This window comes from Felis catus, chromosome D1, assembly GCF_018350175.1.
Source record: "Felis catus isolate Fca126 chromosome D1, F.catus_Fca126_mat1.0, whole genome shotgun sequence".
Lineage (NCBI taxonomy): Eukaryota > Metazoa > Chordata > Mammalia > Carnivora > Felidae > Felis > Felis catus.
In genome coordinates this window covers 62,662,676-62,688,745 of record NC_058377.1, presented here as the reverse complement: position 1 = coordinate 62,688,745, position 26,070 = coordinate 62,662,676, and the positions used below count along the sequence as shown (strand labels likewise).

Here is a 26,070-nt window from a genome sequence, read left to right as displayed (position 1 = left end):
GCAGAGAGAGAGGGAGGCACAGAATCTGAAGCAGGCTACAGGCTCTGAGCTGTCAGCACAGTGCTCCTTGTGGGGCTCGAACTCACAGACTGTGAGATCATGACCTAAGCTGAAGTTAGACACTTAACTGAATGAGCCACCCAGGTGCCTTCTCTGAGTCCGTTTTTGTGTCAGTACCATACTGTTTTGATCACTACTGCATTGTAACATAAATTGAAGTTAGAAATTGTGATTCCTCCAGCTTTGATTTTCTTTTTCAAGTTTGCGTTGGCTATTTGGGTCTTTTGTGGTTTCATAGAAATTTTACGATTGTTTATTCTAGCTCTATAAACAATGATATTTGCATGTTGATAAGGATTGTGTTAACTGTATAGGTTGTTTGAGAAGCATAGACATTTTAACAATATTTATTCTTCCAATCCATGAACAAGGAATGTTTTTCCATTTCTTTGTGTCCTCTTTTATTTCTTTCATGAGTATTTTATAGTTTTCAGAATATAGTTCTTTCATCTCTTTGGGGAGGCTTATTCCTATCTTATTGCTTTTGGTGCAGTTGTAAATGGGATTGTTTTCTTAATTTCTCTTTCTGTTGCTTTATTATATTTCTGTATGTTGATTTTGCATTCTGTGACTTTAACGATTTCATTTATCAGTTCTAGCCATTTTTTTTTTTTTGGTGGAGTCTTTCAGGTTTTCTATGTGTAGTGTCGTGTCATCTGCAAGTACTTTTATTTATTCCTTGCTGATTTGGATGCCTTTTACTTATTTTTGTTGTCCGATTGCTCTAGCTATGACTTCCAGTACTATGTTAAATAATGGTGGTGAGAGTGGATATACCTGTCTTATTCCTGACCATAGAGGAAAAGCTCTCAGGTTTTCCTCATTGAGGATGATATTAGTTGTGGGTTTTTTATAGATGGCCTTTATTATGTTTCAGTATTTTCTCTCTAAAACTACTGTTGTGAGGTTTTTGTTTGTTTGTTTGTTTGTTTTACCATCAGTTAATATTGTACTTTGTCAAATGGTTTTTCTGCTTCTGTTTAAATGATCATATGGTTCTTCTTTTTTTTTTTTATTAATGTGCTCTATCACATTGATTGATTTGCCAATATTAAACCACCAAACCAGGAATAAATCACTCTTGATAGTGGGGAATGATTTTTTAAAGATATTGTTAGATTTGATTTCCTAGTATTTTGTTGAGAAATTCTGCATACATGTTTATCAGGGATATTGGCCTATAGGTTTCTTTTTTAGTGGAGGCTTTATCTGGTTTTGGTATCAGGGTAATGTTGGCTCATAGAATAAATTTGTGTGTGTGTGTTTTTTTCCTTTCCATATTTTGGAATAGTTGAAAAAAATAAATATTAACTCTTCTTTTTTATTTTATATATAGAGAAAGCCTAAGGGAGAGGGGCAGAGAGAGAGAGAGAGTGAATCATAAGCAGGCTATACATTCAGTGCAGAGCTCAATGTGGGGCTTGATCCCACCACCCTGGGATCATGACCTGAACTGAAAGCAAGAGTGGACACTCAACTGACTGAGCCCCCCAGGTGCCCCATATTAACTCTTTAAATGTTTTATAAAATTCACCTGTGAAGCCATCTGGCCCCAGACTTTTGTTTGTTGGGATTGTTTTGATTATTGATTTAATTTCTTTGTTGTTTATCAGTCTGTTCAAGTTTTCTATTTTTTCTGTTAATTTTTGGAAGTTTATATGTTTGTAGGAATTTATCTATTTGTACCAGGTTGTCTGAGTTCTTGGCATATAGTTTTTAATAATATTCTCTCATAATTTTTTGTATTTCTATGGTGTTGACTGTTATTTCTCCTCTCTCATTTGTGATTTTGTTTGTTTGGATCTTTTCTCTTTTTGATATGTCCAGCTAGAGGCTTATCTATTTTATTAATTTTTTTCAATGAACCATCTCCTGGTTTCATTGATCTGTTCTAATTTTTTTTAGTTTTCTTCCAACTCTTGAGGAAGCCTGTATTGCTGTCTATTTCCCTCTTTGGACCACTTTTGCTGCATCTCAAAGGTATTGGACTGTTGTGTTTTCATTTTCATTTGTTTCAATGTATTTTTTTATTTCTTTTTTGATTTCCTGGTTGACCCATTAATTGTTTAGTAGGATTTTGTGTTGCTTAACTTCTATGTATTTGTGGTCTTTCCAAATTTTTTCTTGTGGTTGACTTCTAGTTTCATAGTGTTGTGTCCTAGAAGGTGCATGGTATAATTGCAGTCTTTTTTGTATTTGTTGAGGCCTGTTTTGTGATCTAATACGTTATCTGTTCTGGAAAATGTTCCATGTAGACTTGAAAAGGATGTGTATTCTGCTGTCTTAGGATGGAATGTTCTGAATATACCTATTAGGTCCATCAGGTCCAGTGTGTCAATCAAAGCCATTGTTTCTTTGTTGATTTTCTACTTAGATGATATATCCATTGCTTGAGGTGGAGAGTTAAAGTACCCTATTTTTGTATTATTATCAATTAGTTCCTGTATATTATAATTAATTGTTTTACATATTTGGGTGTTCTCATTTTGGGTACATAAATATTTACAATTGTTTTGTCTCATTTTTGGATAACCAGCATACATTCAATAATTTATTCAACATGTATTCAGTCATTAATTTCATAAACATTTATTGGTCTATGCCATACACTGAGCACTGTTTGCACACTCGAAATACAACAGTGAACATAAAAGACAAAAATTCTTGCCCTTCTACTGCTTAAATTTTAGTGAATGTAGGCTGACTAAACAAATAAATGAGTAAATGTAGGTTCATTAAACAGTGATAAATTCTGTGCAGAACAGGAAGACAGAGAAGGTATAAGGACATTGTTTGTGCTTGGGGGGAATATTGTTGGATACTATTTTAAATACTGTGGTCAGGGAGACCCAGTGGACCAGAGGGACGGAGCTATGTGGACAGAGGAACAAAAAGCAAAAAGTTCCAGAGACAGGACTATAGTTCATGTTTTTAAGCAGCTCTTAGGGAGGCAATTCTGACTGGGGGTCTGAAGGAGGAGGTCAGGTAGGTAAAGGAGTCCCACCTACAGAACAAAATTTATCTCTCTTCTGGGCTTATTTATGTGTTTTAATCTAACTCTTAATTCTAACTTTTGAAATTTTCATTGGACCTTTTTGAGTAATGGGAACAAGATTTATGTATGTTAGAATCCCATTTTCTAGTTCTGTGCTAGACATAAGATAGCTTTCAATAAATATGTTTAAATGCCTGAGGGAAAGGTTAAAACCTAATGGTTATTTTCAGCATTTTTTTAGCATTGCTTTTTAATTTTACTTTCTTTTCCAAAGTCAATGCACTATCTTTAAGTACTGATACTTCCCATCAACCACACATCCATTACACTGACTCTAAAAGGGATTTAATCAGGAGCAGACAGTGAGGTGTGATGCTTGATTCATCAAAATTCATAGCTTCTGGGCTGGGTGCCATGATGAGAGATTATATATACATCTGTATCCTTAGTCACTTCCAGAAAATGATGGAATGTAAGAAATGTGATGTACCTGTGGGTAGGAGAAAAACCATACAATTCATATCATCAGGCATGTCTAGAGAGAGGATTAGGACTGTAATTTTGTCTCCAAGTCCCTGTATTCCAATAGTGATTTTGAGTATTTTGGTTAAGAAAAGTCAAGCTAGAACACAATTACTTGCTGCTCTCACCCTCCTCAGCAATTTCCTAATCCCCTCTTTAATCTCCTGCGTTCGTACCCCATAGACAATGGGGTTGAGAGCTGCAGGAATTACATGGTGTAACACATTAAGTAAGACAGGGATATCAGGGGAAATTTTTTTCTTGGCAATGTGGGTGAAAACAAAAACCAGCAGGATGGTACTGAAGAAGAGGATGAGGATGAAGTGAGAGCCACAAGTGTTCAGAGCTTTGGCAGCTGCCCCTTTTGTCTTGAGTCTAAGAACGGCTCATAGGATGAAAGTATAGGAGAAAATGATGAGGATGAGGTCAGAGCCCAGAAGAGTCCAGGCCACAACTAAATGGTAAATTCTGTTAAAGGCAATGTTATCACAGGAGAGCTTGGACACAAGAGAGATTGGCACACATACAGTTCTCAATTATATTTTTTCCACAGTAATGATGCTGGGCAGAGAGGATGGGAATAGATGCAGTAAGAAATGTGTTCCAGGCCAAGATGAAGAGAACAGCCTTTCCTACAAACTGGTCAGTGATGATAGATGGGTAGTAGAGAGGCTTACAGATGGACACATAGCGGTCATAGGCCATGGCCAGGAAGGTGCATGATTCCATGGGCAGGAAGGAATTCATGATGAACATCTGGAGGAAGCAGGTAGAGAAGCTGATGGACCTGTGGTCAAACCAGAAGATGGCCAAGACCTTGGGGATGACAGTCAAGCAGAGCATGATGTCCAGCAGGGAAAGGAGGCCGAGCAGGTAGTACATGGGCTTATGCCAAGAGACCTCCATCCTGATCCGGATGGTGATCAGGAGGGTGGCACTGGCCCCATAGCCAGGAGGAAGAGGAGGCTGAGGGGCAGAGACAACCAATGCTTCCAGATGGGGGACCTGACAAAGCAATTCAGGATGAAGTCTGAGACTTCAATAGAGAGGGAGCTGCTGTTCTAAGGCAGCATTGGCAGTGACTTTAGTGAGGCAGATGTCTCTGAGTAGCTGCAGAAGAGAGGAGTAAATCTATCAAACTCTGATGGCTATGTACTTAGCTTGTAAAATCCATAAGGGTAAGTACATAGCCCACTTCATCCACCCCACAGCCCTTGTGCCTAGCACATTTTTTGACATATAAGAGGTGGCTAATAGACATTTGTTGAATAAATAATATAATGTTTCCACATCTTTGTTATTTCATCTGTGTTTTATCTTTCTTTTATGTGAATGTATATTTTCCGTTTGTTTGCTTGGTTAATATTTAATGAATCAGAAATTATTTAAACATCAAATGTTATTTAAATTAAATACATAAACTCAAAGGCTAATGAAACATTTCAGTTTAAATTTTAAAATGAACAGAAATGCATTCCAAAGGTTAGATGGGATTCATTTTCAAGATTTTAAGGAAGTAAAAGATGATAGTATCCAGTGACATGATGAACTGGGGTACTTAGAGCAAATCCCCTGATGAAAAGGCATACAAATTATTTCTATGGTTATGTCTATATCTAATCTCTATCTTTATCAATACCCATACCCATATCCATACCTACACTTATACCTATACTTACACCTATTATTTATATTTTAATATCTTGAATACACCCATGAACAAGTAAAAAAGAAAGAATTATCAGGCTAAGGATTGAATAAAATCCAGACATCAAAATCAAATATTGATGTTGGCTTTCAACCCAAGAGCACTTGCAGCACTCTATAAACTTAAGCACCTGTCTTCATTACCTAGGGGAGCTTGAAATCTAAACTCCAGGGACAGAAGATAAATCTAGGCTCAAGCAGGTGGAGAATGTAGCAGAGGATCTCCCATTTAGATAAGGCTTTACAACACTACATCCTGAATAAAAAGGTGGGCACTAGTAATAATCCCACTCCTTCATCTTCGTCCCTCACTTATACCTGGAACTTCAAATAACCCCAAAGCTTGTTATATAGTAGAAATCTTCCCTGTAAATCCTGAACTACTGGCTGGTTCTCTTTTGACTTGGCAGCCTGTGTTCACACCAACTGTTTGTCTCAGAAAGGAATTTAAAGTTATCCTGGATTGGTGGTGGTTTCAGAAAATAACAGAAACAAGCCCAAATCCTTTCTTGAGAAATAAACTTCATCTCAGGCCTCAAAGAATTTCAGCACAAAAACTTCTGAAGAAATTGAGTTGCTTGTGGTAAAAAGACAATTAATTAAAAAAAAATGATGGGGCACCTGGGTAGCTCTGTCAGTTGAGCGTCTGAATTCGGCTCAGGTCATGGTCTCATGGTTCATGAGTTCAAGCCCTGCGTCAGGCTCTGTGTTGATAGCTCTGAGCCTGGAACCTGCTTCGGATTCTGTCTCTCTCTCTCTCTCTGCCCCTCCCCTGCTTATGTTCTCTCTCTCTCTCAAAAATAAAGAAACATCAAAAAAATTTTTTAATTTAAAAAATGAGTATAAGCCCACAAAAATGATAGCCAAATCCAATCTACAAAAACTTAAGATATTACTTATTTGATAAAAGATATTGAACAAAATTATTTTGTTCATTACCTAGCCCTACTGGGTTTTAGGTAATGAAAGAAAAGCTTTAGGGGAGCCTGGGTGGCTCAATCGGTTAAGTATCCAACTTCAGTTGATGTCATGATCCCACGGCTTGTAAGTTTGAGCCCCGAGTTGGGCTCTGTGCTAACAGCTCAGAGCCTGGAGCCTGCTTTGGATTCTGTGTCTGCCTCTCTCTCTCTCTCTACCTCCCCCCTGCTCATACTCTGTCTCTGTCTCAAAACTAAACAAATATTTAAAAAAAGAAAAAAAAGAAAAAAAAGAAAAGCTTTAAAATATACACAACAAAATAAACACACAGAAAAGGAGAATCAGTCCTTTCTCCCACAATGAAAAAAATAAAATAATTAACATTGCAAGAGACAGATTTAAGAATAGATTAGCCACACTTGGAAAGATAGTTAGTGACCTAGAAGATAGAACTTGAGAAATGTTTTAGAATGAAGCTCCAATGGATACACAGAAAATGCAAACATGTAAAGAGCAAAATACGGGATTCTGACTGCTCAGAGTCCCTCTATCTTTTCTGTTTTCCTTGGATTAAGAAGATGATGTCCAGAATTAATATTTTGCTCAGGGCACTGGAATCTCTAAAACATAACAAAGCAGATTTGAAGAAGAACCAGATATACTTGAAAAACAGAATATCAACAATAAGAACTAAATTTTTTTTTAAACATTTATTTATTTTTCGGACAAAGAGAGACAGCATGAACGGGGGAGGGGCAGAGAGAGAGGGAGACACAGAATCGGAAACAGGCTCCAGGCTCCGAGCCATCAGCCCAGAGCCTGACGCGGGGCTCGAACTCCCGGACCGCGAGATCGTGACCTGGCTGAAGTCGGACGCTTAACCGACTGCGCCACCCAGGCGCCCCAATAAGAACTAAATTAAACAGTAGATTAGTGCCAGCTAATGGTAGAGTCAGTAAAGTATCAGAGGTGGTCAGAAGAATCTACTGAGAATGAAGATGGAAATAAAATAAAATCATATGGGAAAAAATGAAGAAAATGTAAGAGAAATAGATGGGATGAGCATGTTTAATACATTTAATAAGAGCTCCCAGTTGAAGAAGAAAGAGAATGAGACAGAAACATCTGAACTTTTCAGGAGAGACTACATCAGTAATCAGATTCAAGAATTCCAATAAGGGGCACCTGTGTGGCTCAGTCGGTTAAGCATCGACTTTGGCTCAGGTCATGATCTCAGGTTCATGAGTTTGAGCCCTGCACCAGGCTGTCTGCTGTCATCACAAAATCTGCTTGGGATTCTCTCTGTTGCTTTCTCTCTGCCCCTCCCACACTTGTGCTTTCTCTCCCACACAAAATAAAAAATAAACTTAAAAAAAATTTCAATAAATCCTGGGTGAGAGAAATCAATAAAAGTGTACACCTGGATATATCTAAATATATACACTTAGTTGGGGCGCCTGGGTGGTTCAGTTGGTTAAGCATCCAACTTCGGCCCAGGTCATGATCTCACGGTCCGTGAGTTTGAGCCCTGCATCCGGCTCTGTGCAGACCGCTCAGAGCCTGGAACCTGCTTCAGATTCTGTGTCTCCCTCTCTCTCTCTGCCCCTCCCTAGCTCATGCTCGCACTCTCTCTCTCTCTGTCAGAAATAAATGAACTTTAAAAAATAAAATAAAATAAATATATACACTTAGATATCATGGTCTAACTTCAGGTACCAAAGAGAAAGAAATGATCTTAAAGATCAATATGACTGTTACAATGAAAACAATGGGTGTGTGTTTCAATATGCATGTGTCAATAGGCCACAGGAGTAAAGTGTGGTAAATAATGAAGACACTAGTGAAGATGTGTTAATAATGCTTTAAATTGTACTTGATGGAGGTTTTGAAGATGTTAAATTGTTAAAAACTACTAAAACTACTATTGAATTATTTATATTAGCTGCTAAAATTGTATTTCTTTTTTCCCAGCTTTTTATTGTGGTAGAATACACATGACTCAAAATTTATTATCTTAACCATTTTAATATACAGTTCATTGATATTAAGTGCATCCATTTTGCTGCGCAACCATCACCAGGATCCGTCTCCAGAACTCTCTTCATCTTGCAAAGCTGAAACTCTGTACCCATTAAACAATAACTTCCATGACCTCCTCCCTTCTGCCCCTGGCAACCACCATTCTAGATGTTTTTTAAACTGCTAAGATGTTAAATAATTATTAGTTTTCAGTGATCACTATTTCGTTGCATGCAGTTATCTGATGAGCATTTCAAAACCATCTTAAATAAACACAAAAGAGGACTTCATACAAACCATGTCATCCGGAGTTTAGCAGTGGTTGCAGTAACACTAGCATCAGCTAGTAACATTAGCATCAGCTCTACAAAGAGTATATGTTTTCCTAAAAGACAGGAAGGACCTTGACTTTCTGTCCTTGATCAATGAAATACTAGGTGAGGAACTTCTAAGGATCTGGTTGCTTATTTGGAATCAAGACAGTGATCAGGAAGGTGACACTGGCCCCATAGCCAGGAGGAATAGGGCATGAAAGGTATCAGTGCTGCCAGCTGGGAACCTGACAAAACAGTTCTGGAAGTACTTGGATATGTCAGCAGAGCAGATGTTGCTGGAGGATAATATGACATTTGATCCCATCTTTGAAGAGGCCAACAAGTAGCTAAAAAACAAGAAACTTGTTAATAAATCATTTAAGCTTGTGGAGAACCATGTAAGAAGCTTTGTGGAAAGTATCAAACTAAATTTAAAAAGGATGGGAGATAACATAATAATCTGGTTAGTCAGATTGTCAATCACTGTATTTGACCTTGGGAGAAAATATCAAATATGATTCATCTCTGCCTTTGGGATAACTCATTGAATAAAGTAGGGCACAAAAATGTCAGACAGAAGAATAGCAGTATAGTGTGGCTCACCAAAATAAGATGTGCTCATGGTGTTATGGAAGTACAAGAGAGCGATCCTTTATTTATTTTTAAATTCCACTTTAATTAACATACAGTGTTACATTAGTTTCTGGTGTACAATATCGTGATTAAATAATTCTATATATTACTCAGTGATCATCATGATAAGTGTACTTTTAATCCCCTTTACCTATTTCACGCATTCCCCCACCCACCCACCTCATCTCTGGTAACCACCAGTTTGTTCTTCATATTGTTCTGAGGGTTTTATTTATTTATTTTTGTCTCTCTTCATTATTGTTTCTTAAATTCTACATATAAGTGAAAATATACGGGATTTGTCTGTCTCTGACTGACTTACTTCACTTAGCAATATGAACTCTAGATCCATCCATCTTGTTGTAAATGGCAAGATCTCATTCTTTTTATGACTGAATAATATTCCATTCTATATGTACAACACATCTTAATCCATTCTTCTAGCAATGAACACTTGAGCTACTTACGTAATTTGGCTATTGTAAATAATGCTGCAATAAACAGAATGGTACGTATATCTTTTCAGATTAGTGTTTTCATACTCTTTGGGCAACTACCCAGCAATACAATTACTTTGTCATATGGTAATTCTATTTTTAATTTTTTGAGAAACTTCTATACTGTTTCCCACAGTGCCTGCACCAATTTGTATTCCCACTAACATTACAAGTGATTTCTTTTTCTCCACATCCTCACCAACACTTACTGTTTCTTGAGTTTTGGATTTTAGCCATTGTGACAAGTGTGAGGTGATATCTCATTGTGGTTTTGATTTGCATTTTCCTGATGATGAATGAGTTCAAAATATTGAGCATCTTTTCAATTGCCTCTTGGCCATTTTTATGTCTTTTTTGGAGAAATGTCTGTTCATGTCTTCTGCCATTTTTAGTTGGATTATTTGGGGGCTTTTTTGTTTTTGTTTTTGTTTTTTGGTGTTCAGTTGTATAGGTTCTTTAGATATTTGGATATTAACCCCTTCTTAGAAATATCATTTGCTAATATTTTCTCCAATTAGGTAGGTTGTTTTTTTAGTTTTGTTCATTACTTCCTTTGCTGTGAAGTTTTTTATTTTGATGTAGTTCCAAGAGTTTATTTTTGTTTTTGTTTACTTTGCCTTAGAAACATACCTAGAAAAATACTATACTTGTGAATACTACGGTTTTAGGACTCACATTTAGATCTTTTATTCATTTTGGGTTTCTTATGTATGGTGTAAGAAAGTGGTACAGTTTCCCTTTTTTGGATGTAGCTGTCCAGTTTTCCCAACACCATTTGTTGAAGAGACTGTATTTTCCCCTTTGCATATACTTTCCTCTTTTTAAATAGCTAATTGACCATGTAATTGTGTGTGGGTTTATTTCTGGTCTCTCTTCTGTTACATTGTTCAATATGTCTGTTTTTGTGCCAGGGCCAAACTGTTTTGATTACTACAGCTTTGTAGTATATCTGTGAATGTGAGATTCTGATACCTCCAGTATTGTTCTTTTCAAGATTGCTTTGTGTATTTGGGGTCTTTTGTAGTTCTACTGAGATTTTAGGATTCTTTGTTCTAGTTCTGAGAAAAATGGTGTTGGTATTTTGATAAGGATAGCATTAAATCTATATATTGCTTTGAATAGAATGGACATTTTAACAATATTTGCTCTCTAATTCCATGAGCATGGAATACCATTCCATTTTTTTCCTCATCTTCAATTTCTTTCATCATGTTTTATTGTTTTCAGATAATAGGTCTTTCACCTCCTTGGTTAAGTTTATTCCTACATGTCTTATTATTTTGGGTACAATTGTAAATGAGATTGTTTTCTTAATTTCTTTTTCTGCTACTTTATTATTTGAGTGTAGAAATGTGACAGATTTCCATATACTGATTATGTATCCTATGACTTTCCTGAATTCATTTATTACTTCTAGTACTATTTTAGTGGAGTCTTTCTGGTTATTAATATATAATATCATGTCATCTGCAGATAGTGAAAGTTTTACTTCTTCCTTCACAATTTGGATACCTTTTATTTCTTTTCCTTGTCTGAATGCTTGTAGCACTATGATGAATAAAAGTGGAAAGAGTGGACATCCTTGTCTTGTTCCTGACCTTAGGGGAAAAAGCTCTCCGTTTTTCTTCACAGAATATGATGTTCACTGTGGGTTTTTCATATAGTGCCTTTATTATGATGAAGTATGCTCCTTCCAAACCTACTTTGTGAGGGGGTTTACCATGAATGGATGTTACAATTTGTTAAATGCTTTTTCTTTATTATTTAAATGATCATGTGGTTTTTATCCTTTCTTTTATTGATGTGATATATCATGTTGATTAATTTACAATTTTTGAACCAACCTTGCATCCTGGAAGTAAATCCTACTTGGCTATAGGGAATGATTTTTTTAATGTATTGTTGGATTTGATTTGCTAGTATTTTGTTCAGGATTCTTGCATCTATGTTCATTAGAGATACTGTCATTTAGTTCTCTTGTTTTGTAAGTGTCTTTATCTGGTTTTGGTATCAGGATAATGCTGGCTTAATAGAATATACTTGGATGCTTTCCTTCTGCTTCTATTTTTCAGAAAAATGTGAGAATAAGAAGTATTAACTCTTTAAGTGTTTAGTATAATTCACCTGTGAATCCATCTGGTCCTGTACTTTTATTTTTTGGTAGTCTTTTGACTACTGACTCAATTTCATTCCTGGCGATTGGTCTATTTAGATTCTATATTTCTTCTTCTTCTTGTTCTTATTTTCTATTTCTACTTGATTCAGTTTTGAAAGAGTGCATCTTTCTAGAAATTTATCCATTTCTTCTAGGTTGTCCAATTGTTGACATGTATTTTTTGTTGTAATATATATATTTTTTGTATTTCGTGGTATCAGTTGTCACTTCTCTTTCATTCTGATTTTACTTATTTGGGTCCTTCCTCTTTTTTTCTTGGCGAGTCTGCCTAAAGGTTTATAATTTTGTTTCTCTTATCAAACAATGAACTCTTGGTTTCAGTGATCTCACCTATTAGTTTTTTAGTCTCTATTTCATTTCTTTCTTTTTTTTTAAGTTTTTATTTAAATTCTAGTTAGTTAACATATAGCGATTGAGGAAATGAGATGGGCTCAATTCTTGAAAACGGTGGGATTAAAACATGGAGTTTTAAAGGTCAGTGGGCTTAGCTGGGATGGATCTCAGAAGGCATTGCCTTGCTCCTGGAGAGAAGAAAAGCAAATAACCCGGGGGCAGACAGCGTGCAAATAATGATTTGAAGAATGCCTGGAGTACACACAGAGGGAGAGTATTCAGAGTATTTGCTGTTCTCAGGGCATCCCAGATATGGCACATTCACACAGTCACCTCTCCAGGATAAAGGAGCTGGCTGGCACTATTTTCCTCCCCTAACTCCCAACATAAACACAGAGCCACCTACAGGAAGTAGCAAGGCACCAACACTGGCTCCCTAACTTGCTTACACAAACCACATTACTGGAGTAAAATACTTATATCATACAAATAAGTTTTTTAAGCCAAAGACTGTAACAAGAGTTGAAGAAAGGCACTATATCATAATAGAAGGGTCTATCCAATTGGAAGGCCTAACAATTGTAAATAATTGTGTCCCCAACTTGGAACACCCAGATGTGTAAAACAATTAACATATATAAAGGAACTTATTGATAATAACATAATAATAGTAGGGGAATTTAACATTCACATCAGTGGACAGATCATCTAAGCAGAAAACAAGGAAACAATAGCTTTGAATGACACCCTAGACCAGATGGAATTAACACATATTCTGAACATTTCATCCTAAAGCAGCAGAATATTCATTCTTTTTGAGTGTACACAGGGCATTCTCTAGAATAGATCACATACCAGTTCACATATCAGGCCTCAACAAATACAAAAAGATTGAGATAATAATATGCATATTAAAGCATGTGGTCTGAAAGACCACAGCACTATGAAACTCGAAGTCAATGACAAAAAAACGTTTGGAAAGACCACAGAAATATGGAGGTTAAACATGATATTAAACAATGTGTGGACAACCAGGACCTTAAAGGAGAAATAAAAAAATACATAGAAACAAACAATAATGAAAACATGATGATCCAAAATCTTTGAGATGCACCAAAAGCAGTCATAAGTGGGAAGTAGGCAGCAATATAGTACTACTCAAGAAGCAAGAAAAGTCTCAAATACACAACCTAACCTTAGAGCTAGAGCTAGAAAAAGAACAGCAAATTAAGTCTAAAGCCAACAAAAGAAGGGAAATAATAAAGATTAGAGCAGCCATAAATGATATAGAAACAGACAAATAAAAAACAGTAGAACAGATCAATTAAACCAGGAGGTGGTTCTCTGAAAGAATTGGTAAAATTGATAACCCCCTAGGCAGACTTATCAAAAAGAAAAGAGAAATTACCCAAATAAATAAAATCACAAATGATAGAGGAGAGATCACAACCAACACGACAGAAATACAATAAATTATAAGAGAATATTATTAAAAATTATATGCCAGCAAATTAGATAATCTGGAAGAAATCAAATAATTCTTAGAAACATATAAATGACCAAAACTGAAACAGGAAGAAACTGAAAACTTGAACAGACTAATAACCAGTGGAGAAATTGAATGAGTAATCAAATATCTCCCCCAAAACAAAAGTCCAGGGCCAGATGGCTTCCCAAGGGAATTCTGCCAACAATTAAAGAAGAGTTAATACCTATTCTTCTGAAACTGCTACAAACAAACAGACAAACAAAAAGAAATGGAAAGAAAACCAGCCAGCATTACCTTTATTCCAAAACCAAAGACCCCATTATAAGGGAAAATTACAGGCCAATATCCTTGCTGAACATGGATTCAAAAATTCTCAACAAGATACTAACAATTTACATCCAACATTACATTAAAAGAATTATTAATCATGAGCAAGTGGGATTTATTCTTGGACCACAGGGGTGGTTCAGTATTCATCAATCAATCAGTCTGATACACCACATTAATAAAATAAAGGATAAGAACCATATGGTCCTGTCAATAGATGCAGAAAAAAAATTTGACAGAGTACAACATCAATTCTTGATAAAAACCTTCAATAAAGTAGGGATAGAAGGAACATATATCAACATCATAAAGGCCATGTATGAAAGACCCACAGCTAATACCATACTTAATGGGGAAAAACAGCTTTCCACCTATAGTCAGGAACAAGACAGGGATGTCCACTCTTACCATGGTCATCTAACATAGTACTAGAAGTCCTACTTACAACAATCAGACAACAAAAATAAATAAAAGGCATCCAAATAAGCAAGGAATAAGTCAAAATTTCACTCTTTGCAGATGACATGATGCTCTATGTAGAAAACCCTGAAGACTCCACCAAAACATTGCTAGAATTGATACATGAATTCAGCAAAGTCCCAGGATACAAAATCAACGTACAGAAATCTGTTGCGTTTCTATACACCAATAATGAAGCAGCACAAAGAGAAATCAAACCCCATTTATAATTGCACCAAAAGCCATAAGATATCTAGGAATAAACCCAGCCAAAGAGGTAAAAGTTCTGTACTCTGAAAACTATAGAACATTTAAGAAAGAAATTGAATGAGAATGTAAGCTGGTGCAGCCCTTCTGGAAAACAGTATGGAGGTTCCTCAAAAAACTAAAAATAGAACTACACTACAACCCAGCAATTGCACTACTAGGCATTTATCCAGGGGATACAGGTGTGCTGTTTTGAAGGGACACATGCACCCCCATGTTTATAGCAGCACTATCAACAATAGTCAAAGTATGGAAAGAGCCAAAATGTCCATCGATGGATGAATGAATAAAGAAGTTGTGATACACACACACACACACACACACACACACACACACACACACACACTAGAGTATTCCTCGGCAATCAAAAAGAATGAAATCTTGCCATTTGCAACTACGTGGGTGGAACTGGAGGGTATTATGCTAATTGAAATTAGTCAGAGAAAGACAAAAATCATATGACTTCACTCATATGAGGACTTTAAGAGACAAAACAGATGAACGTAAGGGAAGGGAAACAAAAATAATATAAAAACAGGGAGGGGGACAAAACAGAAGAGACTCATAAATATGGAGAACAAACTGAGGGTTGCTGGAGGGATTGTGGAAGGGGGGATGAGCTAAATGGGTAAGGAGCACTAAGGAATCTACTCCTGATATCATTATTGCACAATATGCTAACTAATTTTGATGTAAATTAAAAATAAAATAAAATAAAATAAAACAAAACAAATTAAAATTTTAAAAAAGAAAGAAATTAAAGAGGACAAAAAGATATGGGAAAACATTCCCTGCTCATGGATTGGAAGAACAAATATTGAAAATGTCTATACTACCTGAAGTAAACTACACATTTAATGTAATCCCTATCAAAATGCCACCAGCAATTTTTCACAGACGTAGAACAAACAATCCTAAAATTTGTATGGAACCAGAAAAGACTCTGAATAGCCAAAGCAATTTTGAAAAAGAAAAGCAAGGCTAGAGGCATCACAATTCCAAATTTTAAGCTATATTTCAAAGCTGTAGTCATCAAGACAGTATGGTGCTGGCAGAAAAGGACACATAGATCAATGGAACAGAATAGAAAGCTCAGAAATGGACCCATAACTATATGGTCAACTAATCTTTGATAAAGCAGGGAGTAATGTACATTGGAAAAAAGATAGTCTTTTAAAAAAATTCATTGGGAAAATTGCACAGAAACATACAAAAGAAAGAAACTGGCCCACTTTCTTGTACCATAAACAAAAATAAATTCAAAATGGATGAAATACCTACATGTGAGAAAGGAAACCATCAAAATCCTAGAGGAGAACACAAACAGCAAACTCTTTGACATCAGCCATAGCAACTTCTTGCTAGATACATCTCTGGAGGCAAGAGAAACAAAAACAAGAATGAACTGTCAGAATTTCACCAAGATAAAAATGTTTCTGTGCACAGTGAAGGAAACAATCAACAAAACTACAAGGCAGCCTATGGAGTGGGAGAAGATATTTGCAAAAGACATATCTGATAAAGAGTTAGTATCCAAAATCTATAAAGAAATTATAAAACTCATCCGTTTCAAAATAATCCACTTAAGAAATGAGCAGAAGACATGAAAAGACATTTTTTTTTCAAAGAAGACATACAGATGGCCAACAGACACATAAAAAGATGCTCACTATCACTCATCATCAGGGAAATACAAATCAAAACTACAATGAGATATCACCTCGCACTTGTCAGAATGGCTAAAATTAACAATTCAGGAAACAACAAATATTGACCTGGATATGGAGAAAGGGGAATGCTCTTACACTGTTGGTGGGAATGCAAACTGGTGAAGCCATTCTGGAAAACAGTATGGAGATTCCTCAAAAAGTTAAAAATAGAACTACCCTACAAGATAGCAATTACACTACTAGTTATTTACCCAAAGGATTCAAAACACTGATTTGAAGAGACACATGCACCCTGATGTTTATAACAGCAATATCAACAATAGCCAAATTACATAAGGAGCCCAAATATCCATTGACTGATAAATGGATAAAGAAGAAGTAGTATATGTACACAATGGAATATTATTCAGCCATCAAAAAGAATGAAATCTTTCCTTCTGTAACAAAGATGGAGCTAGAAAGTATTGCTAAGCAAAATAAGTCAGTTGGAGAAAAATGCCATATAATTTCACTCATATGTGGGATGTAATAAATGAAACAGATGAACATAGAGGCAAAAAAAAAGAGATAAATCATAATACAGGATCTTAACTATAGAAAACAAACTGAACATTGCTGGAGGGGAAGCGGGTGGGAAGATGGATTAAATGGGTGATGGGTATTGAGGGCACTTGTGATGAGCACTGGGTGTTCTATGTAAGTGATGAATCCCTAAATCTACTCCTAAAGCTGATATTACTTTATATGTTAACTAACTAGAATTTAAATAAAAACTTGAAATAATAAACAAATAAATAAATGAACAAATTATTACGAAAAATAACCACTCAGTTAAAAAAAAAAACAATTAAAACAAATGAAACAAACAAAAGCACCTTTGTGATCTTGTGAAATGTTCCCTAAATAGGATCCCCAGAGAAAATCTATTCACAGTAAAACAGAGTTTGAGTTGTTCAAATTGAAGATTTTCTATTGGATAATGGAAAGTTTACACTAAAATTCACAGATACATAATAGAGTAGAGGAGATACTAGCAAAATCTAGTGAAAAGGGGGCTCTAAGATTTAAATTATGCATCAGATTTTGCAAAAATATGCAAGAAAAACAAAATTAATAGAAAAAGCAGGCAAAGGATGTCAAAATATAATTCACAGCATGACAATCACAAATGGTTAAACAGTATATGAACAATGCTGAGTTATCAGGAGAAAATCATATTAAAATAATGAGATCCTATTTTATATCCTCCAAGCATAAAAAAAATTCCATCAATTGGTGTAAGGAATGTGAAGAATTAAACTATAGAAGAATTAAACTATAGAAATTTCTAGTGAGATTTTATAAGTATTTTGGAGACAAATTTGGTAATTCCTAGTGGAATTAAATGTTTTTACTTTATAACTAAAAAAACCCACTCCTACACATATACCTATTTTAGGACTATAAAAGAAGTATACAAAGATATTGACGTTAACAGTAATTATAAGTCATTCGGGTGTTGACTACTTATATAAAAAATGCACATAATGGGAATTGAAATGAATAAGCAATGAAAAAGAATGACTTATGCAGAACAACATGGACAGTTTTTTTAGATTTAGTATTGAGTGAAAACAAATAATAACATCAGATTTATTATCCAATATTATTTATAAAATTCAATATCCAAATAATCCTCATGAACATGTAGCTACATAAGCATATCTAAAATTAATTGAAAAGACACATTTTAAGAACACTGGAGCTTTGGGGCACCTGGGTGGCTCAGTTGGTTGACCATCAGACTTCTGCTCAGGTCATGATCTCATGGTTCATGAGTTCGAGCTCCACATTGGGCTCTGTGCTGACAGCTAGGAGCCTGGAGCCTGTTTCAGATTTTGTGTCTACTTCTCTCTCTGCCCCTCCCTTGCTTGTGCTCTGTCTCTGTCTCTGTCTCAAAAATAAGTAAACATTAAAAAAAAACAATAAGAACACTGGGGCTTTCACTTTTCTAAAGAGAAGAGGAATAGGAGCAAAGTTGAGATATGCAGGAGACAGAAATAAAAATAGAGCAAAAGAAGGCCTTTAAAGAAACTGATGCTGATGCCACAACACAGGGAACAGAGTCAGTGGTATTGTAATTGTGTTATGTGGTGACAGATGTTAGCTACCAATGGCGAACATAGCATAACTGTATACATTTGTTGAATCACTGTGTTGTACAACTGACTAATGCAACATTCTGTGTCAACTACAATCAACTTTTAAAAATAATGAAAAATAAAGAAAGAAAAAAAAGGAACTGATGATGCTTGCTCCCATAATTTGAGGCATATGAATATTTCACATGAGGCTCAAAATGAAAAATAAAATAAACAAATCATTCTTTCTAGTATACAGCTGTATATACATCACATTTGAAAAGTCTTTCAATACAACAAAAAACATGATAGGATTTTCTTTAAGAAAAGCACGTTGCATTTTCTCAGGAATATATTTTTCAAGTTACTCTATCATTATTATCATGATGCCATCATAAAAGTCATGACAAATTAATACCAATCCATTCAATAGCATGGTTTGGGAGGTACCTATCCAACAATGGTCTGTTGGAAGCCCATGAGAACTTATGAGTGAACTTATTGGACCCATGGAGGGCATCGAGTGTGCATGTGCAAATGACTGTGAACATGGATGGATGAATGTAAGACCCATATACCCAGGAGATTAACTGTCCACAGAACACACAGTCAATGTTGGGCTGGATTACCAGAGCTCCTTGCTTTTAGAGAGAAAGAAAATAATTTTCTTCTCCTTCCTGCCTGTCTGTCCCAAGAGGGCTTTTTAGGCACAATAAAGTAGGGATGGAGTAGTTCCCAGAGGGAAAAGTCCCTGAGGCCCTGGAGTTATAACTACACCCAGATAGTTCAGGAACTAACCAGAACTCCAATATCAGTGGAGCCAGACCCTTGCTCACATCCTCTGTAAGTGAGTCTGGATAGAGGGCCCCTGAGAGGCAGCTATTCCAAGATTAATCAGAACATGGGGGACACCTTTCTTTTCAGTACGGATTTGTGCTCCATTCCATTCCTGAGTCAGTACTGCTGAAGCAGTCTGCAAACCAGGTTGTAGAGATTTCATCCTGTCTCAGGTCAGGAAGCAAATGTAAGAACCTGTGTTCTGGGACCTTCCTTTTTGCCCTTCTGTTGCCTTTTCTGATCTTTTACTGAGTGGTGCCAGATTCAGAGATGCAGGAATTTGTCCATAGGAGATGAATAGGGGTGGGGTGGAAAGCCTGAAGAGTGATCATCTGCAGCTTAATTTAGATGATTTGGAGTTTTCAACTGAACATACTGAAGGGGCTTTAAGGCAAAGAATCAGCACACAAATGCTTGAATCATGGAGGAGAAATTGAATTTAATTTAAGTAACATTAGAGGTTAAAGACAGAGACCACAATTTGGGGTCAGTGGGAGTAAGAAAGTAGTTCCTCAGATTAAGCTTCATCTAAAGAATTTCTAAAAGCTATGCTGTAAAAACAGAAAACTATCCCCAGAAGATCATTGAGGTATCTATTACTGGTTGCACTCAGTAACGTCCTAAACAATATTTTGGAGAGATGTCTCAACTTCTGAGTTTCTGGAGTTAGGTGGTCCTTATAATTAGTAATTAATACATAATAATAATAATAATAATAATAATAATAATAATGGACACAAAGTAAAAGGAAACAAGAAGACAATTGTAATCTGAGCAGTGAAAGCAGGAGTCAGAGTTGTAAGTGCAAAAACAAGGGACATTATGGATTTCTGGAAAATGGCCCAAGGATTTTATGTGCATGGGTGTGGAGGTAAGAGAAACCTAGAAACATATAAAACAAAATGCCAGATACGATATGCATTTCTGTATCACTGTGGTGACACAGCACACAGGTATATTCATATAGTCAGTGGTTTGGACCTAACTTTTATTTCTTCCACATCCAGACCCTGCTAATTAAACTGGAAATACAGATAATATCACTGAGTCTCAGTTGTCCATTTCAAAAGATAAATTGTTAAAATGGTGTACTTAACCTACCTACTTCAGAATGTTATGAGTCACATATGAAATATGTTTAAAATTCATCCCAAAATTGTCAAAGTCACTACTAGTGTATTCTGCTAGAAAGAGAACAAGAATTGGAAGCCATCTAAATCTCTTCTACATACCATGTGGGAGCCATGCCTGGCAGGCACCAGCTGCACAAACCCTTGCTTAGGGAAGCAGAGGATCAGGAGTGAAGAGAAGAGCCCTGGAAGGGAATGCCATTCCTTCCTGCTCTGAGAGCAAGCCCCAGACACTAACAGGGTCTCCTGATGGGGAGAGTTTAACAGCAGCCTGCAGCTGGGGAATAGAAAATCATATCTGGAAACAAAAATACTATTTGAACCACTCCAGGAAAACGAGTGTTTCTAAAGTGATGGGGTTTTGGAATCGTGGGAGTCTGGAGCTGATGGCCAAGAAAGAATTCTTGAGATGTGTTTGGTGCAAAAAGGTGATTTTGTTTTATGATTTTTTTACCTCAATACCTAGAGTTTCTTGTCTCGCAGCTTCAAAGAATGAAGAGGTAGACACAAAATGAGCAGCAGGCAAAACTTTATTAGAGTAATATGAGAAAGTAGGAATAGAATGAAAGCTCTCTTTATAGAGAGGGGGCATTTGAAAGTGAATGCCTGTTACTGTAGGCAAGGGTCTTTGTTTTATAAGGTTTTGGTCACCACCTCCCTCCCACCTTTGTTTCTTCTCAGGTCCGACCCTTATTGGCTGGATAACTCTAAATGTCAACTCATTCCTTTTTGATTGGCTCATTTCTTTTACATGAGGGGTGGTCTATGGCCATACCGTTCCTTGTGCGTCATATGTGCCTCTACTACTCACTTGTCGTCAGGTCTTTTGTCAAATTCCTTAGGGGAACCTGAGGGGGAATAGCAGCATCTGTTATAGTCTTAAGAGGAACCTTACACCCAAGAGGGTTTACTGTGGTCAGACACTCCCAGCATTATTCCAAAATATGTGTTTTTCCCTGTCCAGGGGCCTCAGGTCCTCATCTTTCCCTCTCTGCCAATTTTATTCTATATTTCCCTATCATAATTTTATTAAATCACAGGGACAGGACCCATGGGCAGAAAGAGCTGCACTGGGGTTGTGAAGAGTGACCAGTTATATACCATAGAGTTGAGGGAGGTAAAGGCAAAAGGGAGGCCTACAAAAGGACTTTCATATGTTAAAGATACCTGAGGCCTTGCTATTGTAAAGCTAAGGTTGTTTTCACTCTAGTCAGGCATTAACATTAAGTCAGTAGGGAGTTAATGGAGAAATGCTACACTGTGTATTTGCTTCAAGTATTTGTCAATGGGCTGCAGGTTATAAAGGAATTTAACTATACCTACCATTTCCTTCTTGCTTTTGTTCCCCACATCATTGTGGAAGGGAGGGTGATATTGGGGTTCTGGGAAACTAAATCTATAGGTTTCTGGAGATTAGGTTGTTGACAAGATTGCCTTTTTCTTATAATTTACTATGATTTATGTGAACTGATGGAGACTCATATTCTGCATGACTGTGGTCTCTATCAGTTAACCATTTGTTTTCCCCTTTCCTTTGTTCTTGGGCAGCCAGGAGTGCCTGAGCAATGTCACACATATCTCACTGCCGCTGCCCCCCCATGGGGTGGGGGAGGGTGGTGTTAACTTTTGCTTTGCCCTCAGCTTTCCTAATACTTCCTCATCATAGAGGTATGAAAACATTGTTCCGATCTGAGTTCATGATTTAATAAAACTCTATTCCTTGCTACTCTAACCCCTATGCCAAACTATTGATCCTCCATCAGATTCTGTTGTCAAAACTATTCATTGTATCACTGGTGAAGTTTGTGTTTTCTTTTTATAGAATTGATGGGGCAAACACATTATCATTATAATTATTCATGAGATGCAGAGGAATCCTAGAAATTACTCCAACCAACCCACTGTATTAAGCAAGAAGATCAGCGTAATACAGTAATGAGTGAATACAGTTGTGAGGTATAATTTTCCTTGTTGGTAATGTGATATTATAACATATCTCATTGGATGCTGAATAATTCAATGGGATGAAGCCCTAGGAATTCTAGAAATTCCAAATCAATATGCAATTTATCTTCTATAGTGAACCTCAAGCGTAATAAATAGGGAAGTATTTAAACTCCCAATGAAAAAGTGTTTCTAAACCCACAAAGTAATGGTTTAACAGAGGCCTTGGTGCATGTAGATAGATTTAGCTACAATGGACTGCATGATTTGAAGTACCCCACAAAGACCCGATCCTCACCTTTGACCAGCCTTCAGTCATCTTTCAAATCTCGTTCACAATTCAGGGGGACAAGCACCTTAGAACCCTTCACCTATAATGTAAAGGAGAGAACCACCTCACTTCATTTAAATTAATTTTCGCCAGCCTATGTCCCATGTCAGAGGTACTCAGTCTCCTCTACATTCTCCTAATTGTGCAAGACCTGTCATTTGTTCTTATTTTTACCCATTGTTTCCTGAATGCTCTTAGTTTGCTTCCTTGAGAAAGGGACAATTTCTTTTTCAACATTGTGACCGTAGCACCTAACAGAATGCCAGGGGGGGACGTCAAATGTTAGAGAACATGGCAACATCGAACTGGGCTTGGAAACAGAGGAATGTGTACCTGGATCATTATACTAATAATGGAAAAATAAAATAGAAACGGGATGCAAAAACTTTAAAGATAAGACTTCATCACCCTCACACTATTGCAACCAGAACAATCAAATTTTCACCTTGTCTGATGGCAGATATCGGTCTCACAAAGCTATGTGGAATTGCTCCTTCTCCTCTTAAGATTGTTTCTTCCCAAAGTTAAGAATCATACAAATATGAAGATATATAGAAAGGAGAAAAGCAATTTTTTGGCAGGATCCACACCTCCTTCATTAAATGACTGTTTAGAGATAATGAAGATTAACTTTATTTACAAGGCATCATCTTTTTTTGAGTTTTTATTTATTTATTTTGAGAGAGAAAGCATATAATCAGAAGAGAGGCAGAGAGAGAGAAGGAGACAATCCCAAGAAAGCTCCATGCTGTCAACACAGAACTGTGAGATCATGGCCTGAGCAGAAATTAATAGCTGGACGCTTAACTAACTGAGCCACCCAGGCACCCCAGGGCATCATCTTTTAAATCTGTAATTAAAACAAACTATAGCTGAAAACTCAGAATGGGGGTGACATGAGACCCAGGGACATTTATCTGTGTCCCTATTTGTGCCAGGTTCTGTTTCCTTATCTGTGTAAATGGTTACAGTTGAATTGACAAACTGGGGAAAAAACTTTCAAAAAATAGTTTTCTAAGTAATTTTCTCCTCTTTGGTTTCTGCAAACATATTACAATTCTCTTAAAAATAAACCTTGAACAAATCAAACATGTAAAAACAAACCGTATTACCTCAGTCTTCTATACTGTTTAGTGATAGGAGTGGCTCTGGAGCATGGCACAAAGGATAAACAGATGAATTCACATGACTCTGGATGACCAGCTAGGACTCACGATTTTCACCTAACTAAAGCAAATTGTTCTAAATTTATGTGTCTTAAGTCAGTATCTAATTTTTATCCTAATTTTACAGATCACTGAAAGGTGCAGAAATATATATGACAAAATATGACAATATACCAAAATGGCACCATCTCCTCTGAGGTTTCAGACTTCCTCCTGAATTGTTTTGTCAGGTCCCCCAGCTGGAAGTTCTGGTTGTCCCTGCCCCTCAGCCTTCTCTTCCTTCTGGCCATGGGGGCCAATAGTGTTCTCCTGATTACCATCTGGCTAGAGGTCTCTCTGCATGAGCCCATGTACTACCTGCTCAGTATCCTTTCCCTGCTGGACATTGTTGTCTGCCTCACTGTCATCCCCAAGGTCCTGGCCATCTTCGGGTTTGACCTCAAGTCCATCAGTTTCTATGCCTGCTTCCTCCAGATGTACATCATGAATTGGTTCTTTGCTATGGAATCCTGTACATTCATGGTCATGGCCTATGACCGCTATGTGGCCATCTGCCACCCACTGAGGTACCCATCCATCATCACTGACCAATTTGTAGTCAAGGCTGCCATTTTTATTTTGGCCAGGAATAGTATTGTTACAATGCCTATCCCCATTCTATCATCCCAACTCCATTATTGTGGGACAAATGTCATTGACAATTGCGTCTGTGCCAATATGTTTGTCTCCAGGCTCTCTTGTAATGATGTCACCATTAGTCGCATCTACCAGTTTGTTGCAGGCTGGACACTGCTAGGATCTGACCTCATCCTCATCTTCCTCTCCTACACCCTCATATTGCGAGCTGTGCTGAGACTCAAGGCAGAGGGTGCTGTGGCCAAGGCCCTGAGCACATGTGGCTCCCACTTCATCCTTATCCTCTTCTTCAGCACCATCCTTCTGGTCTTCGTGCTCACTCATGTGGTGAAGAAGAAGGTCTCGCCTGATGTTCCAGTCCTGCTCAACGTCCTCCACCATATCATCTTCTCAGCCCTCAACCCCGTTGTGTATGGAGTGCGAACCCAGGAGATCAAGCAAGGAATCCAGAGATTACTGAAGAAAGTGTGCTAATAAGGACAAGATCTCTGCATTCCTAATATAGGATGAGTTTTGAATCAATAATGGGTGAGTGGGCTGGAATTCATAGCTATTGGATATTGTGTCTTCTTTAATAAAACTTAAGTTTCATTGTATGTTTCCCTTTCTCTCACTTTTACTTTAACAATATCCTTGATCCCTTTGCCTTTCCACCATGCACATTATCCTATTTTGACAACATACTGGAATTTCTTGGACAGGTAGTTTAGTGAGAATTTTATTCTTGAATATACAGCTATTAATATGCCATGTCTTTGTGTTCTTGACTATACAACTCTGGATATTTTGGGGTAGTTGTGTAATATGCAATGTATTTTTATTCTTATTTTTATTGAAGGGAGCATTTTGGAGACAAAGACACAGGGGTGAAATTTCAGTCCTGAATGATGAAAAGTTGCTTGTGGTCTATAATTTGGTCTGAAATTGGGCGGTCTTTTGAAATGTGCATTGCCAAATTGGTGCAGCCACTCTGGAAAGCAGTGTGGAGGTTCCTCAGAAAATTAAAAATAGACCTACCCTATGACCCAGTAGTAGCACTGCTAGGAATTTACCCAAGGGATATAGGAGTACTGATGCATAGGGGCACTTGTACCCCAATGTTTATAGCAGCACTCTCAACAATAGCCAAATTATGGAAAGAGCCTAAATGTCCATCAACTGATGAATGGATAAAGAAATTGTGGTTTATATACACAATGGAGTACTACATGGCAATGAGAAAGAACGAAATATGGCCTTTTGTAGCAACGTGGATGGAATTGGAGAGTGTGATGCTACGTGAAATAAGCCATACAGAGAAAGACAGATACCATATGCTTTCACTCTTATGTGGATCCTGAGAAACTTAACAGGAACCCATGGGGGAGGGGAAGGAAAAAAAAGAGGTTAGAGTGGGAGAGAGCCAAAGCATAAGAGACTGTTAAAAACTGAGAACAAACTGAGGGTTGATGGGGGGTGGGAGGGAGGCGAGGGTGGGTGATGGGTATTGAGGAGGGCACCTTTTGGGATGAGCACTGGGT

The 26,070-nt window shown here is 37.0% G+C and overlaps 1 protein-coding gene and 1 pseudogene across 1 annotated transcript; one reads left to right on the top strand and one right to left on the bottom strand.

Annotated features, from left to right (window-relative positions):
* Positions 1-3,672: 3,672 nt before the first annotated feature.
* Positions 3,673-22,736, bottom strand: LOC101087603 (annotated as a pseudogene).
* Positions 22,737-23,866: 1,130 nt separating this feature from the next.
* LOC123380489 (olfactory receptor 56A3-like) lies at positions 23,867-25,146 on the top strand. The gene has a single exon (XM_045038852.1). The coding sequence runs from the start codon at positions 24,077-24,079 to the stop codon at positions 25,022-25,024; it is 948 nt and encodes a 315-aa protein (XP_044894787.1). The 5' UTR covers positions 23,867-24,076; the 3' UTR covers positions 25,025-25,146.
* Positions 25,147-26,070: the final 924 nt, after the last annotated feature.